This window comes from Mirounga leonina, unplaced genomic scaffold (assembly GCF_011800145.1).
Source record: "Mirounga leonina isolate KUSES-001 unplaced genomic scaffold, KU_Mleo_1.0 Mir_125, whole genome shotgun sequence".
NCBI lineage: Eukaryota > Metazoa > Chordata > Mammalia > Carnivora > Phocidae > Mirounga > Mirounga leonina.
Genome location: NW_023270305.1, coordinates 70748487 through 70770674, shown reverse-complemented (window position 1 = coordinate 70770674; position 22188 = coordinate 70748487). Strand labels below are relative to the sequence as shown.

Genomic DNA, 22188 nt, shown 5'->3' with positions numbered 1-22188 from the left:
CCAAAAAAATAGAAAATAAAAATTACATCCTATCTCAGAGAACAGCCCATTTTAATTGTTTTATTGCTCAAATTAGATTTACTCAGTTAAATAAGTCATGTATTTTCCTTCACTTTTCAAAAGTGTGATAAATGGGTATAGGGAGGAAAAACTATTTAATAGTAAAAACAAACAAGCAAAATCTGTTTCCTCAGTCTAGGGCTACAATATAAAGAGGCTGCCCGAATCTGAATGCTACAAAGGAGAAAAATTAGTTAGTAGAAATAGACCCAGAAATGACAAAGATGTTATAATTAGCATATGAGGTCCTTAAAATAGTTATTATAAATATGTGTGACTTTATAGGAAAAATATGTAACCTGTAGTAGAACTAAAAAAAACCACAGAATATGAAAAAAAATTCACTGGATAAGCTTAACAGCAAATTATATATTACAAAAGAAAAGACTGAAAGCCTTGAAGATGTAGTAGTAAAAACTATCCCAAGGGAAGCATACAAAAAAAGCATGAAAGAAAACCTTACTCACTTACAAAAAGTATCTGAATTTTTAAAATTTTTTAAATTGATGAATATATAAATTCAAAGATCTAAGAAAATCAAACTAAAGTAGGATAAACAAACTATTACATAATCTCAATGATGAATGCTTAAAAGTTCTTAAAAGCAAAGAAAAAGGAAGACACGTTCACACAGGGAAACAAAGGATAACTAAAGATAAAAGCCATAAAGCAATGATGATGAAGGAAAAAAACATTTTTTAAACCTCTAATTCTATATCAAGTACAAATATTCAGAAAATAATTTGACCTTAATGATATTAAAAGCACAACATACCTAAGCAGTGTTTTTTTTTTTTTAAGATTTTATTTATTCTAGAGATAGTGAGTGAGCACAAGTGGAGCAGAGGGAAAGGGACAAGAAGACTGCGCTGAGCACAGAGCCAGACTCGGGCCTCAATCCAACAACCCTGAGAGCACAACCTGAGCGGAAATCGAGTCAGATACTTAACCGACTGAGCTACCCAGGTGCCCCTAAGCAGTGCTTTTAACAGTGTGCTAAACATACCCTTAAATACTTCTATTAGACAAGAAAAAATATCTGAAATCAACAATCTAAAATTCCACCGTAACTTAGAAAAAGTAGACATGAAAACCAAAGCAGAAAGAAGGAAATGATGAAATTAACACTGGATATCAATGAGATATAAAACAGACAAACAGTAGAGAATATCAATAAAACAAAGAGCTGGTTCTCTGAAACACAAATTTCTATACAAATTAAAGTAAAAAACCAAAATAACCTGTACCTGTTTAAAAGAGATTCTATGCAGATGGGGCTTCCTGGTGAATTCTACCATAAACACTTAAAAGAAATTCTATCATTTCTATACAAACTCTTTCAGAAAATAAAGGAGGATACACTTCTTACTTCATCTTACAAGGCAACATTACTCTGATAACTAAACTAGACAAAAGACGTTACAGGAAAGGAAAACTATATAGCAAAATCACTCATGAATACAGACACAAAAATCATCAACAAAAACTTATCAAATCAAATCTGGCAATATATGAAAGAGAGAAAATACATCATGATCAAGTAGGGTTTATTCTAGTAATACAAGGTTGGTTTAACATTTAAAAATTCAACAGTAATCAACAAATGGTGCTGGAACAACTGGACATCCACACGCAAAAAAAAAACTGAATCTAGACATAACACAGGCCCTCCATGTTACAAAAATTAACTCAGAATAATCACAGACCTAAATGTAACATACAAAACTCAAACTCCTAGAAGAAGAGAAAATGTGATGACCTTGGCTGTGGTGAGGACTGTTTAGATACCACACCAAAGGCATGATCTATGGAAGAAAGAATCCAATAAGCTGAACTTCATTAAAATTAAGAACCTCTATGAAATAAAGAGTGAGTCTAGAGAGTAAAATAAGAAGCCAGACTAGGAGAAAACATGTGCAAAAGACATCTGATAAAGAAGTTGTAGGGGCACCTGGGTGACTCAGTTGGTTAAGCGACTGCCTTCGGCTCAGGTCATGATCCTGGAGTCCCGGGATCGAGTCCCGCATCGGGCTCCCTGCTCTGCAGGGAGCCTGCTTCTCCCTCTGACCCTCCTCCCTCTCATTCTCTCTGTCTCAAATAAATAAATAAAATCTTTAAAAAAAAAAAAAAAGAAGTTGTATCCAAAACATATTAAGGACTCTTAAAAAATAAAACAATCCAATTTAAAAAAGGGCCAATGAATTTGACACCTCAGAAATGGCAAATAAGCACATGAAAAGATGTTCCACTTCTTATAGAACATCTTAAGGAAACACAAATTAAAACAATGAAATACTACCTCATACCTATTAGAATGGCCAAAATCCAAAACAGAATACCAAATGCTGGTCAAGATGTAGAGCAACAGGAATTCTCAATCACTGCTGGTGGGACTGCAAACTTAAAACCACTTGAGAAGAGTCTGGCAGTTTCTTCCAAAACTAAACACTATTACCATATAATCCACCATCACACTCGTTGGTATTCACCCAGAGGAGGTAAAGACATATGTCCACACACAAACCTGCACAGGGAGGTTTACAGCAGCTTCATTCATAACTGCCAAACTTGCAAGCAACCAAGACGCCCTTTAATGGATGAATGAATAAACTCTAGTGCATCCAGACAATGGAGTTATTAAACAAAATGAATAATGAGCTAAAAGTAAAAAATGAGCCATTAAACCATGAAAACAGATGGAGGAAACTTTAATTCCTATTTTTAAGTAAAAGAAGGTGACCTGATAAAGCTTACTGTAGAATACTGTACAATACCAACTATATATGACACTCTGGAAAAGGCAAAACTATACAGACAGTAAAAAGATCCGGGACTTTTTTGCTAGGGATTGGGAGGTGGGGGAACAAACAAGCAGAGCAGAAAGATTTTCAAGGCAGTAAAAATACTCTATGATACCAAAATGATGGATATATGTCATTATACATTTGTCCAAACCCACAGAATGTACAACACCAAGAAGTAAACCATGGACTCTGGGTGATGGTAAGTCAATCTAAGTTCATCAATTATAACAAATCTATCACTCTGATGTGAGAGGGAAGGTGCTGATAATGGGGGAGACTGTGCCTGGGGGAGGCAGGGGTAGTGGGAAATCTCTGTACCTTCCCTTCAACATTGCTGTAAATCTTAAATGGCTCTAAAAAAGAAAAAAAAATAAAGTCTTAATAATAAAAAGTTAGTAAAGTCCCCTCAAAATATCAACATTAGTTCATCTTACAGAAGAGAGGAAAAGCCACATAAATATCTCAAGAGATGTGGAATAGCCATCTGACAAAAATCAACAACTCATGACTTAAAAAACAAAACCACACAAGTAACACTTTAAACAACCTATGACTGACAGCATACGTAACGGTGAAAGACCAGCTACTTCCCCTAAGATGGGGCAAAAAGCAAGGTGTCTGTCATTACTTTTATTCAACATTGTTCTAGAACGTCTAGTTAGTGCAGTAAGGAAGAAGAAAATTTACAGAGCACACACATGAAAGTAAAACAGCTGTTATATGTGCAGATAATTGTGTAGATGGAAAATCCCACATGACCTACAAAATTAAGCTACTAGGCCTAGCCAGTTAATTTAATAAGATCACAAGATTAAAAATGAATACATAAAAATCAACTATATTCCTATATAAAATTAAAATTAGAAATCTGAATTTTTTAAATGGTATTTACAATAGCACCAAAACCATGAAATACTACAGATAAATTTAGAAAAATATGTCCAACACATGGACAGGGAAACTACAAAATATCATTAAGAGAAAATAAAGAACTAAGTAAATGTAGAGATATCATGTTCACTTATCGGAAGACTCAATTTTGATAAAATGTCAACTCTTATAGAATTTATCTACAGATTAAATACAACCCCAATAAAACTTCCAGAAGGCTTTTTGTAAAAACTAAGAGGCAGATTCTAAACTTAAATGAAAATTCAAGGACCCTAAAATAACCAAAACAGTTTTGAGTAATGAAATGTTAAAGAAATGACCACTACCTGCTTTCAAGACATTACTATAAAACTATAATAATCAAGATAGGGTAGTAGTGGCATAAGGATAGATATATACGTCAATGGAAGAGAAGATAAATACCATGAAGGGACATATATATATACATGGCTTAATTAATTTTCAACAAAGATTCAAAAGGAATTCAATGGAGAATGGTCTAAGATGGCAAGATGCAGGAAGACATTGAACTTACCACCTCCATGGACACACCAAATCTACATCTATTCACAGAGCACTGATCCTGAAGAAGAACTAAGAGCTAACTGGAACAGCTTCTGCACAACAAAGACCACATAGAGAATGGCAAGAAAGAGGAAGACACAAAGAGAACCCCCATCTACAACACTGCGAACTGCTGTGTGGAGGGATAGTACTGAGGGACTGTGAGCAGATTCGTCTGCCCTAGGGTACAGAAAAAAAGCTGCGGTTTGAAAGGACAACTAGAATGTAAAGGAACCAGTTCTAGAACCCTAACAGCAGATGAACTGCTGAAACTCTCTCCAGGTACTGTCAAGAGTTACTTTCAAGTACCAAAGTTCACATTCCCCTCCACCCTGACAGCACAAACAGGGGCAAGGTCCAGGCACTCTAGCGGGCCCTCCAACCTCAGTGAGCCCTGAGTCCCTAGCCCACACCAGCCCAAGCCATCCCATCAAGGTGGCTCCAGTGCAATGCATACCAGGACATGCCTGGCCAGCCCTCACTACAGGTCCAGCTGTCTCATCAAGGTTACACAAACACAAAGCACCCTAGAGCACTCCAGGCCCACACCACTTTGGCTCCAGACACTTACCAGGGCACCCCTGGTGTAGAGCATGTCAGAACCTCCCAACCCACACCAGCTTAGACTCCAGACAACTTGCCAGGGAACCTCCTGCACAGAGTGCCCCAGGACACCGTTGCCCACACCTGCCCTGGCTTCAGCCACCACCAGGGTGCCCCTGCATGGAGAGCCCCAGGGCCCCTAGCTTGCATCCACTTCAGGTTCAGCTGTACTCCCAGAGTGCCTTTAGTATAGGACTGCCCCAGCCTGTGCCCACTCAGTTTCAGCTGTCCCGTCAGAGTGCTCTTTGCAAGGAGAGCCCCCAAGTCCCCTGGCTTACACCAACTTTAGCTTTAGCTGTGATGCTAGGGTGCTCTCTGCAAATACAGCCCTGGGACCCCCTGGCTTTTACCCATTTGACCTCCAGCTGCGCTGCCCTCTGGGTGGAGAGCCCCAGGAACACCCAGCTTGAACCTACTTCAGTTCTGATTATCATACCAGAGTGGCCCCAACATGGAGTGTGCCAGGACCCACAGCCCACAAATACCACAGCTCCAGCCAGCCACCCAAACTCACCAAGCACATTTTACACAGGAACCCATACACAACATCACTCCCTCTAGTTGAGGAGAAACAGCTGTTCCACCTAATTCATACAAACAGAGGAAGAAATAAAAATGAAATGACAAAATATACTCCAAACAAAAGAACAAGACAAAACCTCAGAAAAAGAATTAAATGGAGATAAGCACTATGCCTGATAAAGAATTCAAAGTAATGGTAATGAAGATGCTCACTGGACTGGAGAGAACCATGAATGAACTCAGGGAGAACTTCAAAAAAGACATAGAAAATATAAGAAAGAACCAATCAGAGTTGAAGAATACAATAACTGAAAGGAAAAATACATTAGATGGAATCAACAGATTTAAGGATGCATAAGAAGGGATCAGTGATCTAGAAAACAGGGAAATGGGAAGCACCAAAGCTGAACAGAAAAAAAGAAAAAGAAAAAAAATGAGGATAGATTAAGGGATCTCTTAGATAATATCAAGCAAACAAACATTCTCTTTATAGAGGTCCCATAAGGAGAAAACAGAGAGAGAAAGGGGCAGAAAACTTATTTCAGGAAGTAATAGCTGAAAACTTCTTTAGCCCTGGGAAGGAAACAGACATCCAGGTTCAGGAGGCAGAGAAAGTTCCAAACACACTGAAGCCAAGGAGGTCCATATCATGAAACATAGTTAAAATATCAAAGATGAAAGATAAAGAGGGAATTTTAAAAGCAGCAACTAGTTATATGCAAAGGAAACCTTATAAGGCTCCTATCAGCTGATCTGTCAGTGGAAATGTGCAGTCCACAAAGGAGTGGAAAAAAAACTACAACCAAAAATATTATACCCATCAAGGTTATTTAGAATTGAAGGACAGATCAAGAGTTTCCCAGACATACAAAAGTTACAGGAGTTCTTCACTACCTACACCAGCCTTACAAGAAATATCCAAGAGACTTCTATAATTGAAAAAGAAAAGGCCATAATAGAACAAAATTATAAAAGGAAAAAAGACTCACAAAATAAAACGATGCAAAATATAACAACATATATTTAAAACGTGGAGGAAGTAAATAAAAATGAAGTTCTTTTAGACTATGTTCAAACGTGACTGACCACCAAATTAATATACACTGCTATATACTTTGGATGTCACAAGTGAACCTCATGGTAACCACAAACGAAAACCCGTAATAGACACACAAAAGAAATTCAATCATGACACTAAAGAAAACCATTAATCACAAAAGAGAGCAAGAGAAGAAAGGAAAAAGAGAACTACAAAAACCAGAAAGCAAGTGACAAAATGGCAATAAGTACATACCAATTAATAATTACTTTAAATGTAAATGGTCTGAATGCTCCATTCAAAAACAAAGGGTGACAGAATGGTTAAGAAAAAAGAACCCATTTATATGCTGCCTACAAGAAACCCACTTCAGTCCTAAAAACACACAGAATGAAAGAGAAGGGATAGAAAAAAGCTATTCGATGTGAACAGAAGTGGAAAGAAAAAAAAAAAAGCCGGGCAACAATGCTTATATCAGACAAAGAGACTTTAAAACAAAGACTATTACAAGAGACAAAGAAAGGCACAAATAATAAGAAATCAATCCAACAAGAAGATCCACAACTGTATTTATGTACATAAAGCTGGAGCACCTGAAGACATAAAGCAATTATTAACAAACATAAAGGGCAGAAACTGCAAGTAATAACAAGAACAGCAGGGGGCTTTAATACACCCTTCACCTCCATGGATCGATCATCCAGGTACAAAATCAATAAAGAAAGAGTGTAAGCAAATGACACATCCAACCAAATGGACTTAACTGACATGTATAGTATAGCCTGTGCAACAACAAAGGAATACGTTCTTTTCAAGTGCACATGGAACATTTTTCAGGAAAGATCACGTTACGCCACGCAACAAGTTTCAATAAACTAAGATTGAAATCATATCAATCCTTTCCAACCAAAACAGTATAAAAATATGAATCAATTACAAGAGAAACACTGGAAAAAACATGTGAAGGCTAAACAACATGGTACTGAACAACCAGGGGGTCAATGAAGAACTCAAATGAAAATGAAAACACAACAGTCCAAAATCTTTGTGATACAGTGAAAGCAGTAATAAGAGGAAAATTTGTAGAAACACAGGCCTATCTCAAGAAAATAAACAATTTAACCTTATACATAAAGAACTGGGGAGACACAACAACAGCAACAAAAGCCCAAAGTTAGTAGAAAGAAAGAAGTAACACACATTAGAGCAGAAATAAATGAAAGAGACTATAAAAACAATAAAGAAGATCAATGAAACCAAGAGCTCATTCTTCACAAAGAAACAAAATTAATAAACCTTTAGCCAGACTCGTTGAGAAAAAAAGGACTCAAAATCAGAAATAGAAGTTACCGACACCACAGAAATACAAAGGACTAGGAGTCTATTACAAAAAATTATATGCAGGGATCTGCCCTCAGCTCAGGTCATGATCCCAGGGTTCTGGGATCAAGCCCCGCATCAGGCTCCCTGCTCAGGAGGGAATCTGCTTCTCCCTCTGTCCCTCCCCGTTTGTGTGCTCTGTCTTGTGCTCGCTCTCCCTCTCTCAAATAAAGAAAATTAAAAAAAAAAATTATATGCCAACAACTTTGACAACTTAGAAGAAATGAATAAATCATTAGAAACATACAACCTTCCAAGACAGAATCAGGAGGAAACAGAAAATCCAAACAGACCAAGTAATTGCTAGTAACAAAACTGAACCAATTATCAAAACAGTCCCAACAAACAAGTCTAGAACTTTTGAAGCCAAATGGCTTCACATGTGAATTCTATCTAACACTTAAAGAATAGTTCATACCTATTCCTCTCAAACTACTCCAAAAAACAGAAGAAGGAAAATTTCCAAATACATTCCATGATGCCAGTATTACCCAAATTCCAAAACAAGACAAAGACACTACAAAAAAAGAAAACTGCAGGCCAATGTCTCTGATGAACACAGATGCAAAAATCCTCAACAAAACATGAGCAAACCAAATTCACCAATACACTGAAAACAATCATTCACCACGATCAAGTGGGATTTATTCCAGGGTTGCAAAGATGGTTCAATATCTAAAATCAATCAAAGTGATACACCACATTAACAAAATGAAGGACAAAAGTCCTAAAATCACCTCAACAGATTCAGAAAATGAATCTGACAAAAACCAATATCCATTCATGATAAAAACTCAACAAAGTGGGTTTAGAGGGAACATACCTCACATAATAAAGGCCATATATGACAAACGCACAGCTAACATCATACTCAATGGTGAAAAACTGAGAGCTTTTCCCCTAAGACTGAACAGGGCAAGAATGTCCACTCTTGCCACTTTTATTCAATACAACAAGGGAAGTCCCAGCACTAGCAATAAGACAAGAAATAAAAGTCATCCAAATTGGTAAGGAAGAGGTAAAACCATCACTGTTAGTGTTATGACAGGATAATACATATAGAAACCCCTAAAAACTCTACCAAAAAATGAGTAGAATGCATTTATTCAGTAAAGTTGGAGGATACAAAATTAATATACAAAAATCTCTTGCATTTCTATACACTAATAATGATAGTGATAGATAATAATAATTAAGTAGGAGAAAGGCAAGTTAAGAAAACCATCCCATTTTACAGTTGTGCCAGAAAGAATAAAATACCTAGAAACAAATTTAATCCAAAAGGTGAAAAACCTGTACTCTGAAAACTCTAAGACACTGATAAATGGAAGATGACACAAACAAATGGAAAGATATACCACACTTGTGGACTGAAAGAATACTGTTAAAGATGTCCATTCTACCCAAAGCAATTTACAGATTCGGTGCAATCCCTATCAAAATACCAACAGCAATTTTCACAGAACTACAACAAATAATCCTAAAATTTGTATAGAATCAGAAAAGACCCCAAACAGTGAAAGCATTCTTGAGAAAAAGAACAAAGCTGAAGTTATCCCAGATTTCAAGCTATAGTACAAAACTATCGTAATGAAAACCAGAGTGGTACTGGCACAAAGAGAGACACAGTTCAGTGGAACAGAACAGAGAGCCCAGAAATAAACCAGCGCTTATAGGGTCACTCTATTACAAAAGGGAAAGGAATATACAATGGGGAAAAGACAGTCTCTTCAATAAGTGGTTCTGGGAAACATGGATAGCCACATGTTAAAGAATAAAACCAAACCACTTTCTAACACCATACACAAAACAAACTCAAAATGCATTGAAGACCTAAATATAAGACCTGAAACCATAAAACTCCTAGAAGACAACACAGGCAGTAATTTCTCTGACATTGGCTGTAACAACACTTTTATGTCTCCTAAGGCAAGGTAAACAAAAATAAAGATAAACTATTAGGACTACACCAAAATTAAAACCTTTTGTAAAGTTAGGGAAACCATCAACAAAACAAAAACACAACCTACTGAATGAGAGAAGATATTTGCAAAGGATATATCCAATAAAGAGTTAATGTCAAACATATACAAAGAACAAACACAACGCAACATGCCAAAACACAAATTATAAATAAAACAATGGGCATAGAACCTAAATAGACATTTTTCCAAAGAAGACAGAAATGATGGCCAACAGACACATGAAAAGATACTCAACATCACTAATCATCAGGGAAACAAAACCACAGTGAAATACCACCTTATGACAGAGTCAGAGTGGCTAGTATCAAAAAGACAATAAAAAAACAAGTGCTGCTGAGGATGTGTAGAAAAGGAACCCTGTAAATTGGTACAACCAATCAATGTGGAAAACAGTATGCAGATTCCTCAAAAAACTAAAAATAGAAATACCATTATGATCCAGTAATCCCACTACTGGGTATTTACCTAAAGCAAGCGAAAACACTAATTCAAAGAGAGAGATGCACACCTATGTTTATTGCATCATTATTTACAATAGCCAAGATATGAAAGCAACCTAAGTGATCACTGTTAAATGGATAAAGATGTGGTGTGTACACATACATACACACACACACACCCCAGAGTATTAGTCATAAAAATGAATGAGATCTTGTCATTTACAACATGGACAGAACCAGAGGATATTATGCTAAGTGAAATAAGCCTGACAGAGAAAGACAAATACTATACGATTTCACCAATACGTGGACTCTAAAAAGAAAAAACAAAATAAAGCAAAAACAAGCAAACAAGTAGAAACAGACCCATAAACAGAAAAAAGTGGTTATGAGAGGCAGGGCGGGGGGGGGGGGGGGGGGGGAACGGGGGGGGGGGGGGGGGTATGGATGAACCGTGGAGGGGAGTAGGACATGTAGGATTCCAGTTATAGAATGTATAAATCACAAAAATAAAAGGTACAGTATACTGTTAACAGCCCTGGACAGCAACAGATGATAGCTGCATTTGTGAACACAGCATAATGTGTATAGTTCAATCACTATGTTGTACACCTGAAACTAATGTAACATTGTGTCAACTGTACAGCATTATAAAAAAGAAATCAATGAAGTATAATCTTTTCAACAAAAGGTTTTGAACCGGATTTTCATGTGGAAAAAAGTGAAACTTGATCTTTATACTATGCACAAAAATTAACAAAAAATACCACAGATCTAAATGTTAAATAAAATTATGAAAATGGTTAAAGACTACTTATAGAGAACATAAGAAACACAAATTATAAAAAAAAAATTTCTCAGGGCACCTGAGTGGCTCAGTTGTTAAGCGTCTGCCTTCGGCTCAGGTCATGATCCCAGGGTCCTGGGATCAAGCCCCACATCAGGCTCCCTGCTCAGCGGGAAGCCTGCTTCTCCCTCTCCCACTCCCCCTGCTTGTGTCCCCTCTCTCGCTGTGTCTCTGTCAAATAAATAAAATCTTTAAAAAAGAAAAAGAAAAAAGGGGTAGGCTTACTGTAAAAGAACATGAGTGAGCATTCTGGGAATATGGAGATGGTTTATATTCTGATGGTAGTGGTTATATGTGTATATAAATTTGTCAAAATACACTTAACTGTCTACGGCCACCCTGAGTGCACCCGATCTCATCTGATCTCAGAAAATACACTTAACTTAGCATTAATACATATTGTTATATGAAAATTATACTAGGATATGTGTTTAATCACAAAAATTTAAGAAGCATGTTTTCATATTAATTCTTCAGGGGAGCTTACCTTATTGAGTGCAACAATGAAGGGACATTTTTTAGATTTCAGAAGGTTAATAGATTCAATTGTCTGGGGCTCCAAACCATGCATAATATCAACGACTAAAATGGCAATATCACAAAGAGAGCTTCCTCTGTTTCTCAGATTACTGTTGAAAAGAGGGAAAAGATGCATAAATAGAAATCTTGAAATTACTCTTTTAAAGAAACAAATGTTTCTTTGTAAAACCTAAACGAAAAAAACAAAATGAAGCACATGCATTAAAAATTTAAGTGCCATTAGCCCTTAACTTGCCAAATGCTTATCTGACATAGTGAACTGACATCAGCTGGAATAAGTTAGTTCCAGAAGTTACTCCAGTATTTCTGCAAATTTTATTGGCCAAGTTTTTTGCACTAAGGAATACAGCTAAGAGGCAACAGAATAAATTCCACGTATAATGGGTTTCACAGGAGATAGACCAAGTATGTATTAGGATTTGGTCTTTCAAAGTAGGAAAGATCTCTATAAAAAACAGGTATACTTGGGGCGCCTGGGTGGCTCCGTCATTAAGCGTCTGCTTTCGGCTCAGGTCATGATCCCAGGGTCCTGGGATTGAGCCCCACGTCGGGCTCCCTGCTCAGCAGGGAGCCTGCTTCTCCCTCTCCCACTCCCCCTGCTTGTGTTCCCTTTCTTGCTGTCTCTCTGTCAAATAAAATCTTTAAAACAAAAACAAAAAACAAGTATCCAAATAAATTACTACTTATTCAGTAGGCACAGATGATGATTGGTAGCTACAGGGACTACAGATCTTAATATACTACCTCAATGTTGCCTAATCAGACTTTCCCACTCACTGAACTTTTAGATTTAATGGTTTTAGTAGTTTGTTTGATGCCAAATAACGCAAGTTGCTCTTACCTGAAAGACTCATGCCCAGGAGTATCAATAATGAGCATTCCTGGAATTCGTACGTTCTCTCTATCAAACTAGAAAAGGTGGGGAAAAGTAGAGAGCTTAAGAAAGTCAAAGCAATGGAAGTTTCTTTATAAAAACAATTATTCAGCCAAGAAAACTTAAAAACATCACCACTTTCTTTTCTAAATAAATGGTTTTACTACAGTCAGTGAATCAACCAGCAAAGCACAATAGTCAATATTTTCATTAATCAAAAGGAGTTTGCAGGGGGAATGAAATGAGAAAATATTCTCTTTGTTAAGGTCATAAAACACGGTGTACTCTAATTCTGAGCAGATTATCAATAAGTAACAAATGACAACAGTCGTCTGAAAGTGATTATCTATAAAAAGGTAACATGCAAGAAGAGGTTCTGACAACTTGAAAAATGTATCTGGTCCAACTTTAAAGCAATTTTAAACTTTGAAAAAATATCCTAAAGTGTGTTTTAAAGAAAATTTACTACACCAACCTAAAATATTAAAGAAAGACTGCTTTATTTAAATAACATAATAAACACTTGACTTTCTGGACAAAAGTTCTTTAATGAATGGAAAAAAATTACAGCATGCCTGATACGGACATTCTCTTTTACCCTAAAGAGTGGACTGACCAACAAATCTCTCACATACACGATTTCTTTTACTTGCTTATCTATACTTTGTTAATCTTCAAGTGATTTTTCAAAATCTTATCTCCTGATCTAGTTCAAAATGATTCAAATGTAAAACATCTCATATTTGCATTCTGACGATCTTAAATCAACATTCACTGAGCACCATAATTATTTCCACTTCAGTGTCTGGAATACAAGCAATTATAATTGTCATATAAAAGTTATCCTGAAAACTTTAATACAGACCTAATAAAAATCATGCTCTTTAACTGTGTTGTAAAGTAACACCAGATTTCAAGTTCTGGCAACTAGTAGAATTAGCTATTATAAATCCTCAATGACTAACACATAGAAATATCAGATAAATTACAACCAAGATAAATTTTAAATTATAAATTTGAAAAACTGTAATTTAAGAAAACTGTCCTAAAATAAAGATTTTAAATTACATACTCAAAAAGAACTGAAAAATTTCCACATAACTGGAAAACTGACCCAGAACAATCCAACCCCAAAATGCAAAAAGGCCACATTACTTATAAAAGGATGAAAACCAGCTTATGATCAAACCTGAAAGGCAATATTTTATGTGAGAAGAAACGCAAGTAAGCTTTAAGATATTTAAGGAAAGAAAATGTCAATCAAGGATTTTATATGTAGCCAACTAACTTTCCAGGGTGAAGGCCACAAAGTAGGTATGCAATATTCAAAAACTCAGAGTATTACTCCCCTTACTCCTTCCTTAGGAATCTACCAGAAAACAAGCTTCATAAAACACAATTTCAACCAAACCACCCCCCTCCAACCACCACCACCAATTGGAGACAAACCCATAGACCCTTTCGATATATAAAACTAAGACCAAAGAAAGAATAAAGGGAGATACTAGCATATAATAATTTGTGCTCTGTGTGTCAGTTATCAGTTTTGTTACTCCTTAGTTCCAAATTTACCTTTTTTACCTGCTCTGTGATAATGGAACTAGGGAATTTTTACAAGGCTCAGTTCCAAAACTGGAGCACCGTATGTATAAGATGAGCCTAAAACATCCTGCTACATCAGACTCAAGGATGCAACCAAAGACTACTAAAACTGAATCAAAAAGACTCAGGAGTCAATCACTGGATGAAAATGAGACTATATCACCACAAGAATAAATGAATTAAATCACAGTAAATATGTTAATTCATGAGTTTATAGTAAAACAAAACAAAACCACTCTTTATTAACATGGATAAAGGGCTCGGAATAACAACATTTTGCAACCTCTAACACATTAAAAGGTAGAGATTACTTTAAAAATTCCTTGTGAGTAGAAGAGTGTTTCGATTGGAAAGGGACCTAACAGAGGTCTTCTTGAGGTAAGGGCCAAGGTTCTATCTCCTAACACAGGCGACACAAAAGTATTTGCTTTATAATGATTCATTAAGCTTTACCTTAATCTCATGTGATTTTATTTATTTTGAATAAACTGAATATCTCCAACACAGAAAGTATTAGGGAGATAAAGAAAATACAATCACAATGTGATTGAAGGAAAAGAGGGTGGGGGAGGAAACAGTTTTTCAACACGGAAATCTACAGGAAAAGTGTTAAAACATGCAGGGGAACAATATACTCTAACTTCAAAATAGCATTTGCCTTTGGGAGCAAGAGGAAAGGAAATGAAAAATGAGGGCTCCTATAACATCTAATGTTTTCCTTAAAAAAAAAAAAAAACTCAAGTAAAATTGAACAAAATGGCACAAGTATTAATTATGAATAGTGAGCATATGGATCTTTATACTATTCTTTTTTTCTGTACCTGAAATAATTTATACCTTAATTTCTGTTAGAGATTAAAACACCCCAAATACAGCGTACTTACATTTTTAATCATCTTAGTCTGTTCATTAATAGCTTCCAGGGGAACATTGGTGGCCCCAATTTGTTGCGTAATGCCGCCTGCTTCACCATCTTGTACATGTGTGTGACGAAGCTGTGATGAGACAGCAGATTCAGATTTGTATTTTGAAATATAAAAAGAAGAAACAGCAGTAAGAAAGTAGCAACCTATTTAATGTAACAGAACTGCCTATCTGTGCTTTGGTTTCTATTAGCTTTTTGTAAGGTATCATTCACTTACTTAAAAAGTTATATGCTAACAATATTTTCTTACTTTATCTAGAATTTTTGTCTTCCCTGTGTCCACATGTCCAAGTACACAAATAACAGGAGCTCTTAGCTTTTCTGTATTTACATTTTTACTATGTTCAAGTCGCCGTTTCTAGGAATAAATAAAAAAAAAAATCACAAAATTATTATTTCAAACCCTATCATTACTGTCCTTTAAATTATGTTGCCTTGGCAAGAGAATGCCACAACCATCATCCAAGTTTTTTGTTAACTTAACTATACGTAATTGCATTTTACAACATAACCTTTACATTCTAATTCCCATTACAGTACCTTTGAACAAAGAGAAACCTGTTAAAATAAATTTCAGGGCAACAATGTTAAATATGAGTAAAAATAGTGTGAAGTTTTGGCTTCAACTTTCTGAGCACTTTTGTACATTGCTTATTTAAAAGAAAAGTGATCTTGTATTCCATTCAGTACATATACAATACATCGTCTAGCTTATGTGAGGGTTTTTATAAAAGGAGATATACTCTTGCATTCAAACAATTTCATTAGAACTTCAAAACTATAAATTTTTTTTTTTTAAGATTCTATTTAATTATTTGAGAGAGAGAGAGAAAGAGTGCCCGCGAGTGCACAAGCAGGGGGAAATGGCAGGCAGAGCAGGCAGAGGGAGAAGCAGGCTCCCCACTGAGCAGGGAGCCTGATGAGGGACTTGATCCCCAGACCCTGGGATAATGACCTGAGCTGAAGGCAGGCACTTAACCAACTGAGCCACGCAGGCGTCCCAAAACTATAAAATATTTTAAAGCAATATATTTTTAAACTTTATCCAGTGTACAAACACTATAAAACCTTTCAATTGAGAGACGGTTTATTTAATCCCCGGCCTAAGATATCCAATGACATTTCCTACCTTCTTAAGATACCACTCATTAGGCATGACAAGCATGTCCTTGCATCACAATGCATTTCTCTTGTAGCATTTATCTAGATACTTCAGCTTTCTAAGAACCAAACAAAAACATGCCAGCAGCAATTTGAAATGCCAACTTTTCAAGTACAGTAAAGCTGGCATTCAAATAAGATAAGACTTTCATCAAAATTCTGAAGTAATTTCCAAAACATCTTCCATCTAAAAACCATTTTTGTAAAATTTCTTTACTTTCATTTCTACCACTAGACACTGGATCTTTCTACAGAAAATGGAATGAAAAAACATTTTGGAAGGTCAAAAGTCAGATGTGAATATTTACTAACAAGGAGTAGTACACAAGAGCTTTATATTCTATGACTCAAATGCAAGCATCATGACCTTAGCTAGGATTTGATTATGGTTGAAAATGGCCTTTTTCTCTCACACTTGGTGTAGCATTAAAATTTTCTGGAGGGCAATGCAGTATAGACTTTAACTCAGAAATTCTACCTGTAAGTATCTGTCCTGAAGCAATGACATAAGCATTCAGAAATGCATGTGTACAGCAGTGTTCGTTCACTGCAGTACTGTAACAGCAAATATTAGTAACCACTTAATCATCTGTAGCTGGGATTTCTTAATGAATATTTCCTCAATCCCAGGGCTGAAAACTATCTAGTTGCATAGAATCGCTTAGATACCCCTATCCACAATGGAGATTCTTACTGAGGAAGTCTGGTATGGATTTTAGAAAATTATACGTAGCAAGGTTTTGGAACCATGAAATTTGTTATGGACTTAATTTTATCTCTCCCAAATTCATACACTGAATCCCTAACTCCCAATGTGACTGTATTTGGAGATAGGGCCTTTGAGGAGGTAATTAAAGTTAAATGGGTAGGGCCCTAATCCAATAGGACAGATGTCCTTACAAGAGGAGAAATAAGAAAAACCTCTCTCTGGGCATGCATGGAGTAAAGGCCATATGAAGACTCAGTGAGAAAGCAGCCATCTGCCACCAAGAAGAGAGCTCTCACCAGGAAACAACCCTGCTGACGCTTTCATCTTGAACTTTTAGCCTCAATAGCTATCAGAAAATAAATCTCTATTGTTTAAGGCACTCAGTCTGAGGAGATCAAAAAGATAAAAAACCTTTCACTAGTTTGACCGGGGGCGGGGAGGGGGGGAGGGGCCACAGATCACCAAAATTAGAATCAAAAGAGACGCCACGACTAACCTTACAGAAATGTAAAGGATTATAAAAGGATACCAAAGCTCTGAGAAACAAACTGAGGATTTTCGAGGGGAGGAGGAGGGAGATGGGTTAGCCCGGTAATGGGTATTAAGGAGGGCACATATTGCATGGAGCACTGGGTGTTATATGCAAACAATGAATTATGGAACACTACATCAAAAACTAATGATGTACTGTATGGTGACTAACATAAAATAATAAAATAAAAAAAAAGATACCATAAACTTTATACTCACAACTTAGATGAAACACAATAGGTTAGAAAGACAAAAATTACTGACAATGACTCAAGATGAAAAAGAAAATATGACAAAGAGATAACAATATAACAAGTAAAGAAACTGTATTAGAAATTTATAAGTATTCGAAAGACAAAAGCTTTGTTATTTTGCCAAACACTTAAAACCGGAAAAACAATCTTTTAAAACCTCTTGCAGAAAAAAAGAGGAGGAAGGAACACTTCGTGACTAAACCTAGGAAGCTAATTTTAAACTGACACCAAAGCCAGACAAACAAAAGAAAGTTACTGATCAATATCCTCATGGGTATAGATCACAAAAACCTCAACAAAATATTACAAACCAAATCTAGTAACATATAAAGAGGATTATACCAGGATCAACTGGGATTTATTCTAGGAATGCAAGGTTGGGCTTAACATTTGAATACCAATACATCATACATTAATACAAAAAAGAAAAAAGAATTTCAATACACCTAGAAAAGGCACCCATTTCCATTCATGATATGAACTTTCAACAAACTGAAAATGATAAAAGGCACTACCATTAACACCACAGTTAAAGGTGAAAATCTGAATGCTTTCCCCACAAAGATTGAAAACAAGGCAAGTACGTCTGCTCTTACCACTTCTACTCAATAATGTACTGTTCTAGCCAGGGAAATCAGGCAAAAAAAAAGAAATGAGCAGCAATGAGATTGGAAAGTAAGAATTAAAACTGTCTTTGATAGAGGACGTAACAGTGATTATAAGAAATTCTAAGGAATCCATAAAAAATTATTAGAAAAATATTTCAATATAGTTAAAGGATATGAGATCTATAAAACTCAATTGTATTTCTTTATACTAGAAATGAAAAAATTTTTTAAATTTGTGAACCCATTTTCAATAGCATCAAAAACAATAAAATACCTAGTAATAAATTTAACAAAAGAATTACAAATCTTAAACTGAAAACTATGAGACACTACTGGAAGAAACTGTAGAAGATCCAAATGAATGGAGAATCAGCCTATTTCATAGACTGGAAGATTCAATATTATTAAAATAAATGATAATTCTCCCTAAAGTTGATCTACAGATTCAACACAATCTCCATCTAAATCTGAGCAAGTTTTTTGCAGAAATTGACAAGGTGACCATAAAATTTATATGGAAAAGCAAGTGACCTAGAATAGCCAAAACAAACTTGAAAAAGAGTAACAACACTGTAGAACTTATATTTGCCTACCTCAAAACCTATTATAAAGCTATAGTAATGAAAACAGTGTGGTACTGGCATAAGAACAGATAATACAGATGATGAAACAGAACGGAAAGTCTGAGATCAGATCAGAGATAGAGCCAAAGATACAGGAAACTAAAGGTAGAAATTTAGGAAAAAAATTAGGACAAAATATTCATGACCTTGGGTCAGACAATGATTTCTTTAATACAACACTAGAAGCGTGCTCTATAAAAGCAAGTTTTGATAAAATGGATGTTAACAAAATTAAAAATTTATTCACTTCAAAAGAAACTTAAAATGAAAAGAACTCTCACAACTCAATAAAAAGACAAATTACAAAATTTAAAAATCGATGAAAATTTGAATAGATGTTTCACCAATGAAGATACAAGAATGGCCAAGAAGCACATTGAGAAATGCTCAACATCACAGAAATGCAAATCAAAATCACAGTAAGATATACTATTTCATATCCACTAGAATGACTATAATTGAAAAGACAGATGTTAACAAGTATTAGTGAAGATGCAGAGAAACTACTAAAACCCTCAACTGGTGGAAATCTATAATTGTACCACTCTGGAAAATAGTTTAGCACTTTCTGAAAAAGTTACACAAAAATTTACCATATGATCCAGCAATCTCACTCTTAGGAATATATAAAAAAAAAAAACGAAAACACATTTCCATACAAAGGATTATATGCAAATGTATATAGTAGTACCATTTACAATAGCCAAAAACTGGAAACAACTCAAATATCCTCTAATTAGTGATGAAATAATAAAATATGGTATACTTATAGAACACTATTTGGCAATAAAAATGAACAAAATTCTGATAGAGCTATAACCAGAGTAAGTGAAATAAGATAGACATAAAAGACCACATAATATATGACTGAAATTTATAGCAGTCCCCTCCTTATCCAGGAGGTAATACATTCCAAGACCATCAGTGGATGCCTGAAAATGCAGACAGTACAAAACGCTACATATACTATACTTTCTCCTATACATATCTAAAATAAATTTAGGGGTGCCTGGGTGTCTCAGTCGGTTAAGCATCCGACTCTTGATTTCAGTTCAGATCATGATCTCAGGGTTGTGAGATCAAGCCCTGCAGCGGACTCTGTGCTGGGCATGGAACCTGCTTAAAATTCTCTCTCTCCCTCTCCCTCTACCCCACCCTCCTAAAAAAAAAAAAGTTAAATTGATAAATTAGGCACAGTGAGAGATTAACAATAACTAGTAATAAAAAAGAACAATGATAAGAATATACTGCAGAAAAGTTATGTGAGGGGCGCCTGGGTGGCTCAGTCGTTAAGAGCCTGCCTTTGACTCAGGTCATGATCCCAGGGTCCTGGGATCTAGCCCTGCATGGGGCTCCCTGCTCAGCAGGAAGCCTGCTTCTCCCTCTCCCACTCCCCCTGCTTGTGTTCCCTCTCTCACTATGTCTCTCTCTGTCAAATAAATAAATACAATCTTTAAAAAAAAAAAAGCTATGTGAATGTGATCTCAAAGTATCTTATTGTACTGTACTCACCATTCTTCTTGTGATGATGTGAGATTATAAAATGCCTATGTAATGAGATGAAGTTAGTGAGTAATATAGTGTTAGGCTACAACTGACCTTCTGACAATACAAGAGAAGGAGGATCATCAGCTTCCAGACTGCAGTTGACCATAGGTAGCTGAAACCATGGAAAGCAGAACTGTGGATGGGTGGACTGGGAGAGTGGGGCTAGGAACAGGGAATGACTACAAATTGGGACAAGAAATCTTTTTGAGGTGATGAAAATAAAGTTGAGTTGTGATAACAGATGCACAACTCTACAAACTTACAAAATATCACTGAATTGTACACTTAGAACGCATCAATTCATTAGTACCTAAATCATATCCCAACAAAGCTGCTTAAAAATTTGCTGGGTGAAGAGGTCCAAAGCATACTGTTATGTGGAAAAAAAGAAAATATTGGGAAGCACGGGTGGGCTCAGTCAGTTAAGCGTCTGCCTTCAGTTCAGTTCATGATCCCAAGGTCCTAGGACTGAGTCCCCCAATAGGCTCCTTGCTCAGCGGGGAGCCTCCTTCTCCCTCTGCCTGCCGCTCCCCCTGCTTGTGCTCTCCCTTCTCTAATAAATAAGTAAATAAAATCCTTAAAATATATATATATCTACAAAATTTATTATCTAACTTAGTTTTAATTAAACATTTTAAAAAACTTGAAGCTCATGTACAGAACTGTAACACAAGTCTGGGAAGTGAGATAATGGAAAAACTTCTTTCTGCATTATATCCATTGTTTTTATTTTTTTTTATAAATATTTTTATTTATTTATTTGACAGAGAGAGATAGTGAGAGCAGGAACACAAGCAGGGGGAGTGGGGGAGGGAGAAGCAGGTTTCCTGCTGGGCAGGGAGCCCGATACGGGGCTCGATCCCAGGACCCTGGGATCATGACCTGAGCCAAAGGCAGATGCTCGAAGACTGAGCCACCCAGGTGCACCAATACCTCTTGTTTTTAAATCTTCAAACACATCACAAATGGGTAGAGAATAAGGGAGTTGGCTTGATTAGGTGCTGTGGGAAGCAGCAGTTACAACAGGGAAGAAGGGAGGGGAATGCCACTGGTATCTAGTGGGTGGAGGGCAAGGATGCTGCTTAACATCCTAAATGAAGAGGACTGTCCCACAACATAATTATATGGCCCAAAGATATCAATAGTGGCAGGGGTGAGAAATCCCAACTTACAACAATAGATTTTCTTAGTCCTTTAGAAATTCAGAAAATGTATCCCTTTAATAGACTTTACAGAAGGATTAGGCAAACATTGATATTTAAAAATACATAGGTTATTTAAAAAAAATCAATTAAAAAACTGAAAATTAGAATTCTAAATGAAAATATTTTTAAAAAAAAGAAAGCTAAAATCGTTTATAGCTTTGAAATACTTTAACATCCTTAAGCAAACCAGTTTTTAGTATATTATTTATACTAAGCTGACATAATTAAAGAAAACTCTCAAGTCTATTGCATTAAGTAGGAAAAATATAGTAAGCATGCTAGGTATGTACACTTTGCTAAATAGAAAGATGCCTCGGGGGCGCCTCAGTGGCTCAGTCGTTAAGCATCTGCCTTTGGCTCAGGTCATGATCCCAGGGTCGTGGGACCAAGCCACACGTTGGGCTTCCTGCTCAGCGGGGAGCCTGCTTCTCCCTCTCCCACTCCCCCCTTGTGTTCCCTCTCGCTATCTCTGT

General features: G+C 36.1%; 1 protein-coding gene across 2 annotated transcripts in view; it reads right to left on the bottom strand.

The window, feature by feature from the left end:
• EIF5B (eukaryotic translation initiation factor 5B) overlaps positions 1-22188 on the bottom strand; it is a 96407-nt gene that overhangs the window by 9710 nt on the left and 64509 nt on the right. For both annotated transcript variants that reach the window (XM_035001776.1, XM_035001778.1), the window contains exons 11-14: positions 15327-15434; positions 15036-15146; positions 12517-12584; positions 11623-11764 (exon numbers count right to left, since the gene is read on the bottom strand). In XM_035001776.1, the coding sequence (XP_034857667.1) occupies positions 11623-11764; positions 12517-12584; positions 15036-15146; positions 15327-15434 (429 nt within the window). The remainder of the gene's footprint in view (positions 1-11622; positions 11765-12516; positions 12585-15035; positions 15147-15326; positions 15435-22188) is intronic.